This window comes from Odontesthes bonariensis, chromosome 7, assembly GCF_027942865.1.
Source record: "Odontesthes bonariensis isolate fOdoBon6 chromosome 7, fOdoBon6.hap1, whole genome shotgun sequence".
Lineage (NCBI taxonomy): Eukaryota > Metazoa > Chordata > Actinopteri > Atheriniformes > Atherinopsidae > Odontesthes > Odontesthes bonariensis.
Window position 1 is genome coordinate 11,009,730 of NC_134512.1, and position 24,014 is coordinate 11,033,743.

The window sequence follows — 24,014 nt, forward strand, 5'->3', positions numbered from 1 at the left end:
CTGTTGTTCTAGAAGTCAGGAGTGAGATGGCGGGTAGTAGAAATTCATCAACACAAAAGCCCACAGAAAGGTAATCTGATATGCCGACTAAATCCAAAAACCAATTTCACAGTTACAATTTTGTCACATTTCTGATCTAATAATTGGACGCTTTCCTCTAAAGATGCCCATCTAGCTCAAGCACTTGAGTGAAAACATGAAGTAGTAAAGAGATTCTGGTTAGAAGTGAACCTGGCTCAGCAGAGGCCTATTAGCTGTTCCTCTTCCCTCCTTTGTCTTCTTTCATGTAACAGTCAAGATAAAAGATCAGATGAAAGGACTGAGCGTCTGAGTCAACATCTTTCTCGTCAACGGTAACACAAAAACATCAGAAATTGCAGGATGAACAAGCTGCCTGTGATGTGGGGGAGATCCATTGAAGTGAGAGCATGGGGAGGTTTTGGATTTTCTTGTGGGGTTTCTATTTATCTCTTTCAACGCACATGATTAAAGACAACGTAGCAAGCTTATACACACTCTCCCATGTCACTTGTGCTTCTGGCTACCAACGGTGCAGGAAAGGGCCCAAGCTCCTAATGACAATACATGGCACTGATATCACTGCAGCACGTCATTAAAACAAATATACTGCGGGATGCAATTTACAGGGTACCACTTATGCCTTGAATGTCAACCTTGTTTACAAATGCAACAGCAGCTCTACCAGGTAATAAATGAACCAGCACTCTGCATACACATGTATATGTATTTATAAAATTTATTTATATATATATATATATATATATATATATATGTATATATATATATATATGTATATATGTATGTATATATAGGAAGAAGAGAACATTTAGTGATTTCCCTGCACATGAAAGATATCAGCATTTTTTCTTTCTGAGAATACAGAGAGAGGATGGAAAGGAATATAAAGAGATGACACAAAAGAAAGAGGAGCTAGCGGAGCACAGCCTGAAGATTGTAAGCTATGATAGAGCAGTTGTTGTGAAATTGAATTGAAAAGGTTGGGTGACAAATGTCACAGCGATTGCCACTGGTTTCGGATCAAAGGGTAAATAAAAAAGATAAACTATGCAGTTACCAATGCTAGAAAGCTGAGAAACACGTGGAACATTCCTTTCTACATCTGTCGGTTGAAAAAACAAATGTGGAAATTTCCTAAATAGTGGTATAGATTATATTTATAACCATAATAGTAGAGAGAGCAGCACTTGTATAGAATGTACAGCTTTTAATATCAACTTTCAATATCTTCCCACATTGACTTTGAAAATAGAGGGCATTCAATGCGCACCACTGCAGCAGGAGTGCATTAGATAAAATTGAGTGTGTGGTTTGACAGAAAGCTTGTCAATTAGTGTGAGAGGTGTAAATATGAAGCCGGAAAATTAGGAAATATCACCTTTCTGGTTGTCAATGACAAAGTTTCCTTCCTCGTTGCCTGCTGTCATGGTATACATTATACCATCACCATCCGGATCCTTGGCCAGAACTGTAGCAACAAGAGTGTTGGGTCCTGCATCCTCAGAAACAAATGTTCGATATCTGCAAGGAGGAACAAGTTTAAAAAGAGACAGTGAAAGACAACACAAATGGAAGGATTTCAGAAATGTTTTAGACTAATTTTAATAGATTCATTTTTTTTTCTCTAATAGTTCTCCACAATGACAACAAAACAAGTTTTTTGTGTGTTTTGATCATTTATTGAATTCAAAAACACTGAAATAACCCATTTTCATAAGATACCTCTATTTGAGCACTTTAAGCAGCTTGAAATCTTCTTGGCAAGAATCCTACAAGCTTGGGCCATCTTTTTAGTTTTGGCTAAAACATTCAAACTGACAGTCTACAATTGTTATCTTGTGCTGGGTCACTCTAGGACTTTGATGCTTCAGGTCATTGTCATGTTGAAATGTAGATATTTGCAACCAGCCTGAGATTATGAGTGTTCTGTAAATGTTTTTTTACCCAGGATTCTTCCATATTTTTCTGTATCCATATTTTCCTCATTCTTGAAAAGCTTCCCAGTTCTTGTCACAGAAAGAAAATCTCCATATAATGATGCTGCCATCACCCTGCTTAATTGTAAAGAAGGTATCAATAAGATATTGCTCTATGCCTTATTGATATACATCAGATTTCATGGTCTGAGAGTCATTCAGGTGCCTTCAGGGAAATTTATAGCAAGGTGTCATGTGGCCTGTCTTGAAAACTAGTTTCTGCCTGGTAGCTCTGCCATAAAGGCTGGATTGGCACAGTCCTGGACCATTTGTTTCCATAAGATTTGCTTATTTCCAAGAAGGAACTCTGGCCATTGGCTTGTTGATTAGCTATCTGCCCATGGCCCTTTGTGCCTGTTCAGTCTGTTTAGCTAGACAGCCAGAACTAGGAAGTCTGTTTGCGGTTCCAAACTGCTTTAATTTAAAAATGATCAACATTACGGTACTTGCTCTCTGGTGCTAAAGGTGGTACTGAGTTGGTTTGAATTCACACATAAACATTGACACGAAAAATATAGTCAGCTGTGTGCATTTTCAAATTACCTCCAGTGAATTTAATGAGGCACCGGTGGATTACAGTCAAGTACTACTGATTGAAGTGGGATGCACAAGAGCTCAGTTTTAAGTGTCACAAAGAGTCTGAATGCTTTTGTGAATGGGATATTTTAGTATTTCATTTGTATTGACTAAAAAAATAGACTTTATGTTTGCTTGGACATTGTGGAGTACAGTGTGTAGATTAATGAGAGATTTTTTGAGACGCATTTGAAACTTAGCAAAATGTGTAAACCGAAAGAGGTTTTGAAAACTTTCTGTTAGCACTGCACCAACACACACACACACAAGCGCACACCGACACACATACAAACAAGTCAATAACAGAAACACATAAAGACAGGTCATATGAATCATTACACAGTCCAAAGCACCAGCAAGCTGATTAGACTTATGCTTGTGGCTTTTACTTGTCACTGTGATTTAACCTGTCCTCTTAGCTGGCCAGGACAGAGACAAATGATAATGTCTACTGGGATGTTAAAGTCATTGAACAAATGGTGCCTCCTCATACCCAGCCCACTATGGGCCATTTGATCCAGTGCCTTTTAAAATGTCAGCAGTGATTTGCCTTCTCTGTTGTGCTGGGCAGCAAGATGCCCAGCGAGGCACAGGACAATGATATACCGCTATGGCATGAAGAGCTATGGAGAGGAAATTAACTCTTTGACTAAGAGGAAGCAGAGACGTAGAGAAATGGACAAAAGGTGAGGAAGGAGCAGGTGACAAAGAAGAAGGCTTCCATGTAAATGACAGTTAAAGTGATATGTGGGGATGAAAGAAAAGAAAGTAAAAGATTATTGTTGATAGAGAGGAGCAGGATGTAAGAGGCTGTTAGATTCTCAGAGTTTCAGTTGATTCGTCAGCAGAACTCATCCACTGTGAGGCTTCGCGCCATATCCGCTTCTAATGTGTGTGTGTGTGTGTATATAGGTGGGGCGTCAGTGTCTGTGGTGAGAAGTCAGAGGTGATTGATGGTTTACAGAAGAACGCCGATGGGTGATTCATCTCCGCCAGCCACAGCAATCTCCGTGGCAACATGAGTGACCTGTAATCTGTCACCCGGCTCAGAGGCCACTTCTCCGCAGCTCGGTGGGATGAGACACGTTCACTCCCTCTGCTTTTCTTCCTGAAGCATCTCCCTTCATCTCACTGAACTGTGAAGATGTGCTCTGACAGAGTATGTCTGTCAGTCCGGCTGCTTGCATTTCCACAGAATCTGTGTCTGTCTTTCCACCACCTCATTTTAGTCTCTCTACCACTCATTCAGGAAAAAGTGCATGAAAAAATAATAATTTCACAAGTGTCATAGTCTGCATCACTCTATTGCTAAATGTGCTGATTTTGGACATCATGTCCTCATATTCCCTCTTTGCATTTCGAAACGTCTGAGTAGGCCACGTCATGATGAAGTACCCGACACACATAATCTGGAGAATGAGCACTATCTGATGGCTGACAGGCTGCTCTGTTTATCTGCATATCCGAATGGCTGTCTTCTGTCTGCCTGCTGCACGTGTTTTGGTATTCTCCACTGACTTGCCCTGCATCCATGTTTCAGCGTGTTTTTCCTCTGAGTTTTACGTTTTGTCTGCTTACGTCTCCACCTTTCTGCCCACCTGTTTGTTTGGATCTGTTTCTAGCCACCCGTCGAGACTGACACTTGACAATGCAACATGAGCATGTAACGGAGGTCTGCAACAATATTCCGTGAAGGTCACTAAAAAAGAGTGACAGGACAAGCTACTGACTCGTCCTGGGAAATAAATGCAGTGGAGCCACAGTGACAGAGGTAGCCCGCCCACTCATGTAGCCTTTTTGAAAGGCGGGCAGTGGCACAGTGGATTTTGTTCATATGTCAGTTCAATGCACAAAAACATATTTAATAAAGCATTGAGTGAATTCCTCAGTTTGCTACAATATTTGTTTGTGATTGTGTGTGAGAAATGAGTTCCAACTTTTCTTATGCCAGACGGCTGCGACTAACACACCAAACAAACATGTTGAGGTGTTTTGGTGGTTTGGTTTTACTACATCAGTTTTGACGCAAGTCGGCCTCTATTTATGACAGTACTGCCAGCATCCAATATTATTGCAACGAGCAGCCTGAAGGAAGGCTGAACAACCCATCTATCTGTGATGCAAGTATCTTGTCGGCTAAGCTTTGATATAAGGAGACGTGATCAACTGGTGGATCAGGGTTAAAGAAGTGGTGCAATGGGAACATTATTCTACCTTGTCATTTTGGTGACTAGTATTGATCTTTGGAGATTTACTCTAAAGCAACATTCAGTCAGAAGCAGAGAGACAAACAAAAACCATACAAACAAAAACCCACGCTGAATATGTTTGATAATTGTTAATTCATTCATTTTAGCACCTTTCTGTTTTCTCCAAGCTTTTTTTCAATCCCAAATGAAACCTTGCGGTGCTTTATTCTGAAAGAGTATTCTCAGAGTGTCATAACGAACTACAGAGTTTCGCGTGAGGTAAAAAGGAGGCGATATTTAGGTGGGGAAATGACACAGTAACAGTGGCAAAATGTTTTTTTTTCCTATTTAAGCCATTTACCAAAACATATCAAAGTTACATTTATATGACTGATCTTAAAAATCAGTCTCTTAGCTTTAGTTTTAAAGACAGGGTTTATGAACTGAAGCTCATTAATATGTACAACCATCTTTCTTAGGGGCTCAAATATAAATGGACAATTAACTCAGAAGCTATTTCATACAAACAGTAGGTGTGGGCGTGCGCCTCATTATTTCTTCATCACTAAAACAGGGAAAGGTCTGCAGTCAATTGTTTTATAAATACAAAAAAAAAACCTTTCATTTGTAAGCTGTGAATCCACAAATTATGGTAAAAATAACTTGCTACATAGTTCCGATCAAAATAGTATTTTTCTTGTATTGCTTGTTGATGTTGGTTGAATACTTATCTTATAATTAACTAATATTTTTCTTTTTTCATCACCACTGCACACAATCAGAGGAAACACAGAAGGTTCACCTCAAGGTGCAAACCATCCACGACACAGATTTAACTTATTGGATTGGAAAAATAAAGCGTGGAGAAGACTTGGAACAGCTCATTACCTATACGACATCAACAGTAACACAAATGGAAGCTGCATTAGGGCATGAATGGTGTCCAATGGCACCTGGTCACTAGCGTTTATTGCTTATGTGAAACTGAATGGAAGCAAAGAGAATTCAGTATGAATCCTCATGAGTTATATATCATCGACTGAGCTTCAGCCACAGGCAACAAAACCAAATGGTCAGCACTTTGCGGGAACAGTGCCCTGACTGTGTTAGTCACCTGATCTCAACCTGTTCAAACTGAGTTTAACTTGACAAAGATGAAGCTACAGCAGAAAGACCTAATAATGAAAACAGCTAAAGTTTAGGTCTAGCAATGCATCACAAAGGAGGAAAACCATTATTTGCTGATGTTCAGACTTCAGGCACTTGAGGCAGTTGCCTGAAATCATAGTGTCTAAGTCTAAATTCTAAATATAACTAAATTCTAATAAATTTACAGCAAAAGGATTTAATTACGTTTGAATAAACATTCAAATGACAAAAACTAAGCCAGAGCCAAAAATGTTACTGTGCTTTGAATAAATTTCAGTTGAGAAAATTACCAAAATTAGGAGGACAGAAGTGATGGAATGGCCAGGTATTTTTTCAAATAAATGTGATGAAGCCACTCACACAGATTGAGAGAATTCCGGGGCTTCATCATTGACGTTTGCCATCCTCACACGGACGGTTGCAGTGCCAGAGTTCGGCTCATCCCCGCTGTCCACTGCCATCACCACAAATTCATACAGATGGTTGGACCTCTCATAGTCGAGCCGCCTCGCAGGGAAAACAGTCCCATGGGGTGAAATGCTGAAATCTGGGCTCAGGGTGTAATACGTGAGCTCAGCATTTAACCCTGAGTCACAATCCGTGGCTAAAACTGGGAGAGAAAACATGACAAAAGAACCATCGATTAAAACTTAATCGAAATGAGCTGATGAGATGGCATCAGCTGATGAATTTGTTGACATCTGTGTAGATCATTATCTCTTCATGGCCTTGCTTAACATGAAATAAATCATAAGCTCAGACGACTACAATTACTAGAACACAAACTGTGCCCTGCCAGGATGATTACCATCATTTGCAAAACTGAGTTTAAAGACAGGAAAGAAAAAAAAAAGAATAAATAGAATGTGTTTTCTGTGTTTGTGTGTATGCGTGTTTGGAAAGTATAATATTCCAAGGTAATTAAACAAAAAAGTATAGATTTGTCTCTCGTGTCTGATGAGATTTTGTTTCTGAGGCTACAGTCACAGCCACTGTGAATTTCACTGAAGCTCACTGTTTCAAACAGATTTTCTCAAGCTCATAACACTTGCATACATCAGATTCCTTTGATGTGTTTATTTCCTGCTTGTCAAGCATCAGCACCAGCAGCCTGTGCATGTCAATGCCTCATTTTTCTTACATTTCAGCTCCGTGTAAAACAGTTCATGACTGGCAATTTACTACACTCTTTTTTTTTCCTTAGCTTGTATAATGCGGCTGACTCATTAAATGTTAAAGGAATTGAAACTCAATGTGACAAGTTCGCCAGAGTTTTTATCTTCTTTGCTGTGTGGGTCTTTCTCTTTGCCTACAAGAGATACTGATGGTGTACTGAAGACTCCTTGTCTCACTGCTTCTATCTTTGATTCTTTCACTGCTGATTTTCTCCAACCAAACTATTTTCTTTTTGATGCATTGCTTTCTATTGGTTGCCATTTTCCCCTACAGCTGGCTCTGCAGCGCCAACAATTTCTTCTAACCCGGGTTGTGCCATTGAATGCTTTCAGATTAAATTTCCTTTTTCTTTGTCAGAAAGCAGTTGCTCAGAGATTCCTACATCCTATGCAGTAAAGAAAGTTTGAAAGCACAACATGTGAATCAACATTGAAATATTACTGAATGTAATATACCTGAATAATCATGTGCTTTTTCAGGTGTAATTTGCTGGAAGCCTCTGTTAATATATGAATGAAATATAAACGACTGTGAACAATTCTCAAATCGTGTTAATCTGAAATTTCAATCTTGCAGAAAAAGTAACTTTTTGGATTGTTTCCCTCTCCATTTAAAAAAGAAACAGATGGATGGGGTCAGAGGAGTCTCACCCTGCAGCAGGGATGTTGCCGTGGTTACAGTCTCAGGGACTCCATCTACACTGTAGATGGACTGGAGGAACTCGGGGACACAATCATTCTCATCCGTTATCAGCACCTGAACCTGATTAGTGCCAGTGAGAGGAGAGGAAAGTGAAGGAGAGGAGAAGAGGGGGACAAAATCAGAGTGGAAGGGCACAAAATTATCCACTCTTTATTAGCTCACAAATCCGGAAGACAACCATATCAAATTCTCTGTACAGGAAGTTGACCCCAAAACTTAATCTTAATTGCATTTTCTAGCTTCACTGGCGCCCTGTTCAACACATCCTTTATCTTCCACTTCATGATTTTCTTGGGTCAAAAATAGAAATGTTTTGAGCATGTGAATGCCTTACTGTGTGTGTTTTCTACAAAAGCCTTTAGCTGTCCTCCATCCCACAAGCTCCCTGTCACCACAGTGTGTAAAGTGTGAAGTGACAGATGAGTAATAGTCCTGAAATAGCCAGGATAGGTTTTTCCCAGTATCCATCACCTACTCTTTAACATCCGGCTGTGCATGTGCAAAAATGTGACTTTTCCTGCTAAATCTGTGGTGTGACGGGTGCTGAAGGGTGTTGTGATAATTTGGAAACAAAATGTTTAAATCAATAATTCAAACACAATCTAATTCATGAATAGTTTGAAGAAAATTGCCAATTTGTCAATTACGTTGAAGGATTCTGAGGTTTCATGCTAGAGTATGTTATATGTATATATTATATTACAGAGTTCATCTCCATAATTTATTTTTGACAAAAAAGCAAACAAACAAACAAAAAAACACATAAAAAGGCAAGGAAACACAAGGTAAAATAAACAACAGAAAAAAAATACCAAAGCCTATTGGTCACTTGTTAACATTACAAATCCAATCAGCCATAGCATTCCTGCACACAGTGACAAACTCAACTGGTCCTCCATGACATTGTGTCCAAGCAGTGTGATGTCAGTAAGTCAGCACTGAGTTTTAATCATTAAAGCTCATACAATATGGCCTATAGTACCACTGAGGCACAGTAAAGCACAGTAACATTGAACAAAAACTACAAAAATGAAAAGAGGAGGGAAAGACAAGAAAAGAAATATAAAACAAAGAGAATTCCACAAAACACAGCAATAACACATTGAAACAGAAAACACAACAAAGCCAAAAGTATAAACATTTTTAAGGTAACATAACTAAACAAAAAAACACACTACAAATTTAAATAAGACAACAGCAAAACAAAACACAGAATGATATAGATAAAATAGCAACCATAACCAAAAATATGTGACCAATTCAGATGGCACAATATTTTAGAAAGCATGACAAACCCAAGACACGTTTAACATAAAACAAAGACCGAAATAGAAAAATAGACATTATTTGCTGTGTTGTGATTCCTGAAGTTATCTGTTTACTTTTTATCATTTCTTTGTTGTTACAGTGCTTTGAATAAATGTTGTGGTATTTTGTTACTGTGTTTTTTGTTCTGTTGCTATATTTTTTGAAAATTTTGCGTTTTGAATTTTGCTGTTGTGGCACCTCAGGGTCATCGTATTCGCCAGCTGTCAGGATCTATAAAACAGGCACAAAAAGTTGCATGCCTGAGAGCTTTTTATTTAGATATTTATTTCAACTAAATTCACCACAGTGACTGTAAATGTCTTTTTAAACGATGCAATAATAAAACATCAAAGCGGACCTCAGCTTTAGGCTTTGATGACCAGAGTGTGTGAACTCTTACATGACTCATATTTGCTGGCTGTATCACTGCCTAATTAGACTAACCTCTGTGGCAGTGCTGAGGCTGCCAGGCTCTTCGTTGGCTCGCACCATCAGAAGGTAGCGTCGCTGGTCATTCTCATAATCCAGTGTCCTCGTCAGACTGATCTCCCCTGTCTCCTTCTGAATGCTGAAAAGGCTGCTGGGATTGATCAGCAGGCTGTAGCTGATTTGCTGCTTCTGGAAGGAATGGGCAAACACAACCAGGAAGCTGTGGAAAAAGAGAAAGTGATTTAAAGAAATGGAAAAAACTAGCTTTGTAATTTGATTTCAGCTGTGACCCTGTTGAATTAGAGTCGAAATCCTATTTTCTTACATCAGCACAAAGCTGTAATGAAATCAATTTCTTTATGCCCCATTGCCTACATGCTATAAACACGGTCAATCAGTACTTGTCAGTTCGGTGCAATAATGCAATAATGCAATACTATTATGCAGATACAAGTGTTTGCTTTTATGGTTAAGAGAGTCTGCAATCTTTAATAGTGTGTGATGATGATTGTCAGTGCTTGCTTGAGTGCAATGGTGTGATCAAATGAATACTTATTAGCACATGTCCTAATGTTTGAGATACAGCACCTAATGTGTGTTAATACACATGTTTGCATTAGTTACTGTAGGAGTTGTGTCTGTAGATACACAGAAGCTAAAAATGTCCCTGTGTGAGTCAGTGAATAAGGAAGCTGTTTGATATTGTGTTCCTGTTATACTGTATCCTCCTGTGTCAGGCAATCATTCTGATTGTGGCAACAACGCAGTGTTGGGGAAGTTACTTTAAAAATGTAATCCGTTACAGTTACAAGTTACCTTGTTTAAAATGTAATTGTAGTGTAACTTTTTGGATTACTTAAAAAAAGTAATGTAACTAATTACTTTTGGATTACTTTTGGATTACTTTTACCTATTTATGGTATAGGATAATCTGTATATTATCTGTATGATTCCATCTGTATTTATCACATTTATTTATACCATGATATTTTTCTTTTCATTGTACTGCCATAACTACATTATACATTCTCTGCACATACATGCATTTCTCTAGGTAATTGATCTATTCTGCACATATCTATTAACCATCTTTCCTTACACTAGCTGTAAATAACTGCATTTTATCTCTAAATACTGCATGCTATACATCTGCACGCGTTACACTTGATAAGATGCCAAACTGCATTTCATTAATACATGTGCAATGACAATGAAGTGCTCTACTTTAGTAATAAATAAGCAAAGTAAGACTTTTACATCACATTTTATTTTTCTTTGCACACCCTTGCTTGTGTGTGTGCGCCAGTACTTCCGGTGAAAACTTCCGGTGATTTGACAGCTAGCGCGTCAGGTTATGGCCAGTGGCCGTAAACAAAGGTTAACTTATAGCCGAGAAGAAAGATGATAATATAACGTAGCTAAAAAGACTAGCTTTCTTCAGTAGCCTAATGCTTACCGATTTAGCAAGCCTAGCAGCCTCGTTGCTAATGCTAGCCGCCGTAACGTTAGCAACCATACCCGACGTCAAGGAGTTGGCTGAGCAGGGGCAAGAGTATGGGGCTGGCAGAGTTAACTTCATAATGGGTGAGTGCAGGTTTCATTCACTTGTTTTCATTCTTTCACAGGATTGATTCACTTCATTGGTTTATCCGATTGCTGGCCGCCGAGCCATTATGTGTCTGGGTTTGTGTAGGTTACTGATCATGGTTGTTAGCCGATAGTCAGGTTGTGTGATGTGTGCGTGAGTGTGTATTTTTTCTATGGGTACATGCCATTGACTGTATGAGCGGTCTGTGCTCGTTTTTTTATTTTTATTTAATTAGATTGGAGATACTAATTAATACTGAGGGGGGGCTGGTCCCGGGGAAAATTGCCAGGGCCGATTTTTTTCCCCAGTCCGACCCTGCCGCTCTGTACTTCTGTCACTGCAACCTCGCACAAATTGTAATCCTGTTAAGTAACCCCCATTCTCACTGAATGTAACTGTAATCTGAGTACATCGTTTTTGCTTGTACTGTAACGGATTACAGTTACTTTTATTTTGTATCCTTTTACCGTAACGCCGTTACATGTAATCCGTTACTCCCCAACCCTGCAACAACGTGACAAAAGGTGTTGGGAGATAACCACATAAGAATACATTACATTTGAAAAAAATATCTTTAATTACAAGGCAGAACCTTAGAGAAATATCACAACTATATTTTCTTGCAAAGGTTTTCACACAATCTGGGAAACTATAGAGGAACAGTATACATTTTATAGTACTCTGCCTATCACTCAGCTGATATTCATCCTCGCTTATGTTCACTATGCAGCACTCACGGCTGTCCTTCCGGCGTGTTTTCTGGTATGGAGATGGCGTAGCTGGCGTTGGTGAACTGTGGCGCTCTGGACCCTGTCACTACAGAGAGCATAGCAGGTGCACTGCGGCTTCCCATGCCGTCAAGGGCCACCACGCTTAGCAAGTACTCTCTCTCCCTCTGAAGCACCAGCCCTGTCGTCACCACTTGGCCTGTCTTCTTGTCGACAGCAAAGCAGCCGTCACCGCCTACGGGAAAATACAATGACATTATTTCCTATTACTGGATCCGAACCAATCTGATGCTGTTGGCTTGAATACTAACTAAGACATATTAGTCAAGTGAAATGAAATAAGTCTGTCTTGCTGGGTTTACTATATTACGGCTCGAAACACTTACAGATTAAGATTAAATTTATTTTTCATGCAGACACACAAAATTTGTCCTCCGATTTTAACCCATCCAGGAAGGCACCTGTTGACACACTTGCACAGGGTCACACACTCATAGATACAGATGCCATACACTGGAGTGGTGGGCAGCCATTCACAGCCCCCAGGGAGGATGGAGGTGCAGTGCCTTGCTCAAAGGCACCTCAGCCATGACAAGGAGGTGGACTGACACCCCTCCAGCTGTCAATTTCACCAATCTTTTTTTTTTTGAGGGGTGAGAGTGGGAATTGAACCGAACCGCCAACCTTCTGATCATTGGATGACCCACTCTAACCACTGAGCCACGGCCATATACTGAGCTTTCAAAAACATTTTCTAAATGTCATTCATAAATGAATACACTTTGTGTGCAATTCATTTGAAAAAGTACAGAGGAATGAACAAACTAAATCATATTGCACTGGCTTTGACAGGAAAAATACTGAGAGGAACATATACTAGTATTAAAATGCCTTGATAATTGCATCCATGTTCACCTTGTTCTCATAAACCACCCGATGGATTTAAGATACTGAAATCAGTGATAATACTCTATTCTTTAGAGTATCCAAATCTGAAGCTTGAGTTTAAAACTTAATTAAATTTTACCTACTGATTTTATCTATTGTTCTTATTTCTTTCTTTTTTGTTTAAATCATGCTTTTTATTTCTACTGTTTTAATGTATCTGTAAAGTACTTTGAATCACCTTGTTGTTGAATTGTGCTATACAAATAAACTTGCCTTGCCTTGCCTTTATTGCTATCTTGTTTCCAAGGCATAATAATAGACGTTAGCAATAGCTGTAGGCTGAAAACACATCTAGATGTCTTTGTTAGCCAGTTGCATTTGTCCATAGCAAACAACCCAGAGGTAATCTTTGTACATCTCCATATCATACTGAGTGCAATTTGTGATTAGAGGTTAATATGAACGGTGAGTGAGAGCTGGTTGTAAGTAATCGAAAAGTAAATGACACACTCACTCACACATCTGTTATGTACACAGTAGAGAACTTCCTTCTAACTTCTAACACTGTATCATCTCCAAATGAGTGCATGGATCAGGCACAACACTATATGGGTGTAGTGAACATAATTACAGGACATCCTCGTGTGCGTACCTCAATGGGTCAAACTGTTTTGGTAGCATGATGTGAACCAACACAATATCAAGCAGTGGTTTCAATGCTTTGGAAAATGATTGGACCAAACAAAGTACCAATAAAGTAGTGATGTTTCCCCAGCTTACAGCCCAGAAAGTTCACAGGCTCCCAACTAGTCTAGCCAGATGATAACTCATGACTAGCCATCAGGTCTTGCCGTCCTCAGGATTTCTATTGCTGACAGTTGTGCAGAAGAAATGTCAGCCTTGTTCCTCAGCAGCTTATGTGCATCAGGGGAAAATGTTGGTAAAGTGGTAAAGTTCAAGCAACTTTCTTTTTTTTTCCACACAAAACACCAGAACATCTTTTCTACAGAATGCCGACAAGAAAGTAGCACTGACTCTTGGTTATCAATATTAGAACACAAATGCTCTTCTATCTGTAATCTATAAACCATTTTCATTCAGTACACAAAGTCTGCAGAATTTTTCAGAAGTTTCATGTGAAAGATTATTTATTGAACAAAAACTCTGATCAAAGACATCGGATTGTCCCAAGTCATCTTTGTTAAAATTTCAATCATGAACATTGAGTATATTCTGTTGCTATGTGTTTTTTCAAAGATAATTGGTTGGGATTTTCTATTTGTAGTGTCCTTGGAAGACAATGTCGTGAGATAGTGCTATTGGCATAAGACTGAATTGAGTTCAACTGAGTATATAATGCACTGTTAATAATTGACCAAAAAAGAACAGGTATTCTATGGGGTTAGCTGCTGGACAAACAAATCAACATCTGTTGACTGCTAAATCCCACCTGCAAGAAACTTAATTGTGGATGATTTATTTAGCTAGCAATCAGTCTTACCAGCTGACATGTGCATGAATAGACATCAGCAATAACCGCCCATCTGTCATGCTTAATCTGCTGATGGCTTGCTCATATGCCACTACAACTTTAATCTTTAACTCTTTCGGTGCCATTGACGTCTATAGACGTCAATTTAAAAAAACTGTTCACTGCCAAAGACGTCTATAGACGTCAATTGCGTTTTTTAACGGAGCGGGCTGGGGGACAATCTAGCGGAGTTCGTCACTAAATCTTAGGCTTGTAAACACTAAACAGAGAATATAATGGCAAAATTACCCGCTAGGTTGCAGCAGTGCCACTATCCACAAAAAAAAAAAAAAAAGCTTGTTTTCTCCATTTTTTGGGTCAAACAGCTGTTTTTGGTGAAACCAACCTATGTTCTACTGTCTATTACTAAAAGACTGAAAATGGTAGAAACAAACTTTTTTTTCCTGATCAAAGAAGAGAGTCTACTCTTTCTTTTGGTAATTTCGGTGTGTACATAGTCATAAGACACACTATTCTGTGGGTCTTGGAAAATCAGTCAAAATACTGAAAAACACTTGGCAGTATGGGTGTCTCTGCACTGAAAATGGCTGGCAGCCAATGAGTTAACATTAAAGGGTACATACATAGAGAGGGTATGTAGACTAAAAATTAACTAAGCACAAGTGCATTAATATTGCTGGAAAGTAATCTCATAAAAACACTGTGCAAGTCTGTTTTTGAGTACAATGACTGCCCTACTCTCTTTGTGGCTCTCAGCCCAAAGCCCATTTGTTCTTGTTGGAGACATAGATTTTCTTTAAACAGCTCACAAATTAAAAAGACAGAATGCAATAGGCATTAAATGGCAATATAATTTCCTAAAACAGCTGGGCGCTGATGAATTTTGATAATATGACTCAAATAGGAGATAACGTGCTTTGGTTGAAGGCTTTTTTCAGATGCAGATTGATGCATGAGTACCTAGAGCAGCAGGACATTGTATAAGGGAATTACCCAGAATGAGGTACAGTTTCAATTTTTATGATAATAAAAGAACACACAGCAACACTGTGACTCAGTGAAGTGTTTTCTTCCAATATTCATATCATTTTGCTGATCAAGAGAGGTCTACTCACAGGGGAATAAAACAGCCAGACTTACTTGATGGGATTTGATGGCAATGTATGTATATATATAAATAAAAACATAACACATTAAGCATAGTGCAGAGGTTCTTGTCCTTGACTTCTATTTCTATTTCATAGAATTGTTTAGCATTTACCATGCTACACAATTTATCTTGTTTTTATTTGCTACTGGGTTTTTTTTTGTCATCTCTTCTTCTCTTTAAGATAAAGCATGGATGTTCTGACAATTAGTAGAGCAATGGAGTTTTTAATTAGCAGATGCCCTTTTGTTTTAGCATCTTGCTCCACTATTTTGCAGACTGACAGCTGGTAGGAGTAATGCATCAACAAAGGTATTAATGGGCTGAAGGCACTGAGGACTACTGAAAACTAGGATATAAACAATGTATAATCTTAAATATTTAAATAAAGGGCCTAATAAATGTTTTATAGAGAGAGGGAATGCATTCAAAAAGTTTGTTAGACAACAACAATATGCACTGTGGATTTTGATGAGAACCACTGCATGAAGCGCTGTCCCCATGTCACATTCTGACCACATGATTATCATAACCAAAATAATTAACAATAGCAATATCATTGGGACATCTAGAGCTACCGCAATAACTACAAACCATTAAACTGCTGTACTGACAGACCAGAGACTCCAAGCAACCGCCACCTTTTTTCATAATTCAATGTGCATGTACTGCAAGTTAAATAGATACTCAAAAAAATATCATTAAACCAAGACATAGAGCAGCAAAGCTTCTTGCAGGAGTCCAGATATCACACATCAAGAATCTCTTCCACTGTAGAGGGTGCCAGAGGTAGTTACTGCTCTTCTGGTTCCAAACACCCACCCTCTGTTCCTCTTTGTGCAAGATGCTCAAAACCACCCAACCTAAGCCATGCTATCCACTTTACGACAGAACTGATTCGAAGGTTCAAGTGACTTGACATTGGGTTGCATGTTGAAGCAGTTGCATGACTTCCAGTCCAAGCCTGATCCTCTGAACCTTAACCTCAGCATCGTGCCATGGGTTAACCCTAAGTGTCAGTTATAAAGCCCCCAGGTACCAACTCTCCTAGCAGCTGAAGGAAAAAAGGTTAAATAAAATCATATACTACTCTGTTGAGCCACTCGAAATCATAGCAGAAAGTTAAAGAAAATGTGATGGTTAATGTATAACAATTACACTTAATGGATAGTAAAAAAATAAAGGCATCTAGATGAACTGATAAAGAAGAGATATGCAAACCTAACATCTACCATCAATACCATGACAACTGAAAAAAAAATCACTCACAATATTGTCATATGTGCATCGTTAACACCATATATATGTGTATACTGTGTATACATATACATATACATATATATATAATTCTATTCAAGTTTTTGTCAGTTTGTTTACAGGAAAATCCCACATGGCACCTTACTTTTTCCGCTGCTGTTAAGTACTAAAAAATGGGGTCAGCTACTCTTATCTCATCCTGTGGTTTTTAAAACTAAGCACTGCATCAGAGGGATAAACAAATGTGAAATCCAAACAGTCGGTCAACATTACTTTGAAGAGAAACAAACTTGCAAAATATCAGATGACAAATGCAACTGACAGAAGTTCTTCGCATGGTCATATAGACTCGAGGTAAGGCACCTCGGGGTAATTGTAGTATTAATCAAATCAGGACTCTGTGGGATGTAATAACTTAAGTAAAAACGAAATCACTAAACCCCACTAGTAACATCAGCACATCCCCCAATATCTGCCAACATCCCTCCATCCATTCAACCACCAGGGGGGCAACTGTCCTGGCAGACTACCAACAGCCCACAGCATGAGTGAATATGTGCTTGCATGATTATCTGTGTGTATGAAACAGAAAGAAGCAGACAGACAAGAGTGCATAAACAAATGTGTGAAAGCCTCTGGCTGCGTGGAATTTTCTGATTGTGTGCTTTTGTATCTGTGTGTTTGTGTACAGGAGAGAGAAAGGGGAGACAGAGATAGAGAGGTAGAGAGAGGCCGGGTAAAAAAAGACAGAGAAGCTAATGGACACCTAAAGAGTATGAAAGCATGAATGAACATATGAACGCCTGTGGCTGTGTGTCTGGGTGACTGTGTATTTATTTCCAAAGCTTTACAGCCTGCAAGCTTATTTACCAACAACACATTTTTTTTGCTCCTATTCATCTTGTGTTTGTGTGCATGTATATGAGCAGTAAAAAGCTTACCATCTGACAAAAAGTATTCCACTTCTCCACTGTTGCCCTCATCCCCATCATGTGCCTGAAGTTGGTAGACAAATGTTCCTGCAGGGGCCTCTGGAGACACAACAGCCAGGTAAGGGTAAGGCTTCATATTCCACGCAGGGACATTGTCGTTGACATCAGTGATCTTCAGCTTCACCTTGTTGAGGTACCAGTCTGTGCCTGTGGGGATAGTGCAGAGATAGTGACAGAGCTGCGGTTACTAAAAGTGACAGCTGTCATGTAACTGTGTGTGTAAAGGAGAGACAAGCAACCAGGGAAATCTGAAATACCAACAAACAAGAGTCAACTAAGGGTTTAGGTATTTGAGATATAAATCCTTTCCAGTAAATGGAAAAACATAAAGCAACAGGGTTATAATAAATGTCAACGTTCTTGTGTAAGCAATGTGGAACTGAACCCAGAGCTCTAATCAAAGGGAATATACCACATCACCCTTACAGGAGACATTTTATACACGTTTTTCATGTGTTGACACAATTTTGCGATGATCATAATACCACAGGAAATCACTACAACAGCACCCATTTCAACCATGTTTTTCGAGTTCTGTTTATAGAAGTCAATTTTAAGGAGTGAAGGGATCCCCTTGACACTACAATACACTACTATAAGAAGTTGGATTTACTAGACAACACTGGTAAAGCATTATTAGCTCATTGAATTCTTAAGGTAATTTAGTGAACTATAGATCAGGAAAATGTTTTTTTTTTTTAATATGTCCCCATTTAAGTAGTGATTTTGAAACTTTAAAACTTTCTTTATCTTTGTCATTGACAGCATGCATATAAGATTGTTCTTAATGGATGTGAGGAGGTATGTTGAGGTCCATAGAGTTTGGTGGATGTGACATCATCCAACCTTTTGGTATAAGGTTTCCCATCCAGGCATCCAGGTTCCCATGGGACATAGCTTCAGCCACAGTCTCATCTACCAAGTCTGGTAAAGCTACCTTGATCTTCCCACAGGGGTGCAAGGATGACGCCTCAAGACAGCAGGCTCTTTGTCGCCTGCACACTGTCTCAGTCAGGTGAATAAGAAGATTCAAGGAATCCAATTACCAGCTTGCTCAGACTAAGCTGAGACACACTCAAAAGCAGCACAGTAGCACCCATGGACAGGTCACGTACAACTGTGTCCTCATGACATGAACATAGCATGACTTTTGCTTGAACTGGTAGTTGGGTATCGTTATCACATTAAATACAATGACAAAATCTGGAAACAATGTTCACTTTCTTGAAAGATCTATTGTCTGAAAGTGGAGCAAGTCACAGATTTGTGAGCTAAGACAGTTTTTCCATAAATATTGGTCATGTGTCAACACGGTTTGAAGTAATGTCAGAAGAGCTGCCAACCAGCACAGTGGGCTGTGATCCACAGAGGCCATCTGCCTCACCACAAAGAAGAAGAAATGCAAAGATTTGATATACAAGTAAAATATCTTGTCACAGCCAGACCACATGCTCATGCACTTGGCATAAATGCTATTTGCATCTCTTCTTCTATCTCACCTTCTCTAACAAATGCACGTGTTTGGACACTTAAGCAAAGAGGTGAGCTTCCTAAGACCTAAAAGTAGCTACAAGTTTCAAATCCTATTATGTAACAGCTGTCCAGTTTGTGACCAGAGGCTAACTATGTGCTTTTTAATCCATGACAAAAGCAGAGCAGCAGAGTTTGTGATGCATCCTGTCACTACCCAGTTTGACTCAACAGATATGTTGTGATGTACAAACTTTTCTATTTTACTAGTTTCCCCAATTTTCTGTGATATCCCTCCAAAGTCTATTCTCGCTGATGAACAAAACTATATGAATACGATGACTGGTGCAGGCATACAGCAAATAGTGCTCCAAATGAGTTGGACAGCAGAAAGTATATGCAGAAATCACATTTCTTTTTTTTTTTTTAACTACCCTCCATTTAAGTTTAGAAGGAAAATACTATATGATGCACTTGACACTAGCTCTGGAGCTTTCACAACTAAAACACAATTGCTACAAAGTGTGTGACAGCTCTTAAAAGGATTGTTAGAAGGATAATAACACAAGGAGGAAAAAGCTCGAGGAGAGAATTAATCTAGCTTTCCGCTCAGGCTTTAAAGTTGCTCTGCTGAAGAGGAAAACTTCAGACAAGGATGTGACAATAGTTCCTTTTGGATAAATAGCCACTGTATCGTGGGGGCAGAGAAACCAATCAATGTTCAGATGCTATCTTGTAAAATGTTGACAGTGGCAATTTATGCACTTTAAACCAGATCATCCAGCCCTGCAAGACAGAACAATCCTTTCGTGATGAATAATGAGAGAGGATAAAGATTCTATGGTGATGCAGAGGGGATTTAAAAGGCACTTAATCAAAAAGAAATCAGAGCTCCAGCACTTAACATTTAGTTAACTATCAAATCTTTGCAGGGAGTGGTGCAAGACACATTCCTTGCTTACTGCTTGTTGGTGTCTTTCCCAACCATGTCTCTGTGGTAATAGCAGCGATGATTTTACAAGGCTCCTTCTAATTAGCTTGTTACAGAGGGACTAATCAGAGCCAAGGCAGATAATTAGAGTCTATCAGCTTTGGAAGGATAATGAAAAATGTGCTAGTGTGTGCACAGATACATGTTTGTGAGGTGTAAGACTGTATGTGCACATAAGCCAACAAAAGTTACTCACTGCATGGTCTGAGGCCGCAAACATGTACGATTTTTCTCTGATCTGGTACGTTACGTAGAGAGCTGCAGTGAGCGATTCTCCATGAGTACCAGACTGACACAAGCTGCCTCACCTGACCAGACAAAAGATGCAATGAAATAACAGGCAGCAGCTCATAGGCTCCAGTGGATTTTTCAAAGTCAAATATGCCTTGTGCACTCTGTGTGATGAAAAGCTGGTCCACACTGCATCTGCTGAACAACTAACATAATATTGTATCATGAAAGTTGGAAGATAGGGATGCAATATGTCATTGGCCAAAGCTCAGAGAGTACAATGCCCATGGTATGGTGTGTCTGCACGTGTGTGAGTTTTGCTTGAGTGTGTGTGAATTTTCTATCACCGTAGGCCATTCTGTTGAAGTTTCTTCCTGTTAATCCTCTCCTTGGGAACTTGCTATATAAAGCTGCTAAGTGGCTTGCCAGTAATAAAAAAAAAAAAGTTGTTTCAAGTGCTTCTATGCACATATACACTGCCCACAGTACAAGGATGCTGAGTGTGTGTGGGAAGGGGATGAGAGGAAACAGAGTAAAGGAGAGGCACAGATAGAGAAACACAAATATCCACAGAGAAAAAGAGGCTGAGTGGGGGAAAGAGGAAGGCAGCGCAGTGGAAGGTCTATTGTGTGATGCTTACCAGAAAATGCAAAATAACAAAGCAAAGACAAGAGCACATGTGAAGCAAAACAAACAGCATAGCACATCAAAAGTTGTTGGGAGCATCCTTGATTGGAAATAAAACATACAGTAGCAGATCAAGAGAGGAGAAAATTAAGGTTGGGTACACAGCATAATTAATAACACAGGGTTTTTCTCATGCATCCCTGGTTCCTTCCACTTCCATTGAGGGAGGAAATTAAGATACAAATACGTCTGTGTGGAATTAAACAAACTGCATCTGCAAGCATAGACATCAATGGCCTGTGTCAGATGTGGAATTTCAGGGGTGCTTTTCAGCAGCAAGTGAATGGAAAGTAAAAATCAGCTCGAAGGAAAGGTGATGAGCTACATTAAACAAACGCTTGCAGTGTTAAGGAGAATCTATTCCAAACCTCCCTCAACCTCTGTGCTTAAAGCAGAGTGTGAAGCCATCAGCAGGAGATCAACACTCTAAAAGCACAGGGGACTGAAATCTATTAACTCAGGGAAACCCCACAACACACTCTCTGGACTCTGGAATAGCTCAGAAGGGCCGACACACTTATCATATAAGCTCACGTGCTGGCACTGTTATAATAATTACAAATAGTAAATGGCCTCAACTTCTGTTTATTAAATCCAAATCTGCATCTCTGCAGAAAATGTGTGTGTGTGTTTGATGAAGGAGTTAGCGTGTGTCTTTTTGCAGCTATACATGCAAATAACATCCAAAGGTATCAGCATCCTTCTGGCTCACCTCATAGCCGCAGAAAATGACTAATGATAAAATGTTACATAACAGATGGTATGAAAATATATACAAAACATCAATTTCGGTAAGGGAAATTTTGAAACTTAACTCATTGTTTTAACCTTTATTTAACAGACACAAATACAAAGGGAATTATATTATGTGTTCTTACTAACTTAATAGTATTAAGAAAATATAAATAGCAATAGCAACACACTGAAAAAAGTTGGGAGAAATCTTTTCTTGTAATTACACTTTTTATTTGTGTAAGGACAAATCTGGGTCTATTTGCTGAATACAGAATTTTGGCTGCTTAACAGGTTATGGTTATTATAATGCATCATACATTTTCACTTTGAGACTGATCTGGTCTGGAGGCAAACCCATGAGACACATGTTTTTCTTGTGTGTATAAAGTCATACTGCCGTAAGTTCTATAGAATGAGGTCTGGGATTGTTCCCTAAGGAAAAGATGTTGCCTTGATGAAATAATATATCTTTCCAAAATTCCAATGCACACCCCTGCATCACTGCTACCTTCACATATCTGCAAGACACCCGTACTATGGGCACTGACGCAACCCCATATCATCACAGATGCTGGCTTTTGCACCTCTCGCTGATGACAGCCTGGACTGTTTTTTCCTCTTTGACTCTTAGGACCTGGTATACATTTTTCCCAGAAGCAACTGAAACATGGACTCTGACCACAGAACACGTGTCAACTCTCTCTGTTTATCTGAGATGAGCTCGTGTCTAGCGAACTCAGTAGCATTTCTACAAAGAGTTATGGCTTCTTACCTGTGTAATATAGTCTCTTACCTGTGTAATATAGTCTCCGGATACATTTCTGGATGCAGTGGCAGACAGTGTTGAGTGACAATGATTTTCCAAGGTACTCCTGAGCTCATGTGGCTATATGAATCATGGTGGCATGAAGGTTTTTCATGCAGTGCTGTTTGAAGGTCACAAACATCAAACAGTAGTTTCGAAACTTGGGATTCATGCACTAAGATTTCCTCAGACTCCCTGAATCCTTTTACAACATTATGCACTGTAGATGTTGAAAGACTTAAGTTTTTTGTAATTTCTCATGAATAAATATATTTCTTGAATTGATTGATGATTCTGGCAGAGAGTTTGGCACATAGTAGGGAGCCACAATCCATTTTCCATTTTCTTGTGTCTCTTAACGGTGGATAGAAATAAACAAACATTAGATTTTGGGGGGTGGTAGCACTGAGTGGTATCTGGTGGGTGGGGCTCTTTGGGTATGAAGGCTGCGCTCCCAGTTCCACAAGGCTGCTCGCGGCTTCACCCACTTGTGGGCACGTCTTGACTCCTGGGGCGCTTGCCCTGGGGCACTGGGGCGTACGCTGGCCCACTGTGGTTGGCTGTCTGGGGCGCCTGGCCCTCTCGGATGTTGGGTGGGGCCTCTGCCGGGGGGTTTGGTGGCGCTCGGGCTCGCGGGGACCGGTTCTGGTGCACGGCCCATGTCTGGGTGGCGGGGCCCTGGCAGGGCTGGTAGGCTGCAACCTCTGGTCACCGGGGGGTCTCTGCCCTATGTTTGTGGAGGCTCTGTCCGGGGCCTTCCTCTGCTGTCTTCTGGGTGGATGCGTGGTTGTCCCTACAGTGGGCTTCCCGGGTTCTGTGCTCCTTGGTGGCTGTTGGTGGCCTGGGTCTGGGGGCCCTCTCGGCCTGCTTCTGATTGCTGGGGGAGGGGGGGGGGGGGTTGTGGCCCTATACACTGATATTTAAGCATGGTTATTATGTGGGACCCTCTATGTATATTGCATGTTCACACACTCACACACACATTCATCACCCCAGTAGCATGCTCGCTAAGCAGTTGTTGTGTTGTCCTGTGGTTTAAGGTCATATATGATTGCTGCTGCTTGTGCTTTTTTGTCTATTTGTTTGTGTATTTTTTCTCTGCTTGTCTGCTTACAGGTGCTCCTTAAAAAAAAAAAAAGAAATAAACAAACTGCAGATTCAGGTTTTTGTTGCATTTTGAAAAACTGTAACTTTTTAGGAAGTTGTGTTTGTAGAATTAGTAAGAGTAGCATCAATATCTGATTACCATGGGGACTTTAACCAATATATCTCCAAGTATATCAAATCAACTGTAACTCTGTATACGTGAAATCCAGCAGCTGTGTAGTTTAACATGCGTCTTTAGAATTACTACCTGAATAATACTTCACAATGAAACATTATGTGGGTTTGATTGAATGTAATGTTGTTTATTTCTAAACTGCCACACTGTCAAAAAAACTACATAAGAGGACAAGAA

General features: G+C 39.6%; 1 protein-coding gene across 1 annotated transcript in view; it reads right to left on the reverse strand.

The window, feature by feature from the left end:
* The window catches only part of LOC142383745 (neural-cadherin-like), a 121,085-nt gene that overhangs the window by 68,882 nt on the left and 28,189 nt on the right, over window positions 1-24,014 (reverse strand). The window contains exons 2-7 of the mRNA XM_075469443.1: window positions 17,586-17,783; window positions 11,870-12,095; window positions 9,560-9,764; window positions 7,756-7,867; window positions 6,290-6,539; window positions 1,418-1,560 (exon numbers count right to left, since the gene is read on the reverse strand). Coding sequence (XP_075325558.1) covers window positions 1,418-1,560; window positions 6,290-6,539; window positions 7,756-7,867; window positions 9,560-9,764; window positions 11,870-12,095; window positions 17,586-17,783 — 1,134 coding nt within the window. The remainder of the gene's footprint in view (window positions 1-1,417; window positions 1,561-6,289; window positions 6,540-7,755; window positions 7,868-9,559; window positions 9,765-11,869; window positions 12,096-17,585; window positions 17,784-24,014) is intronic.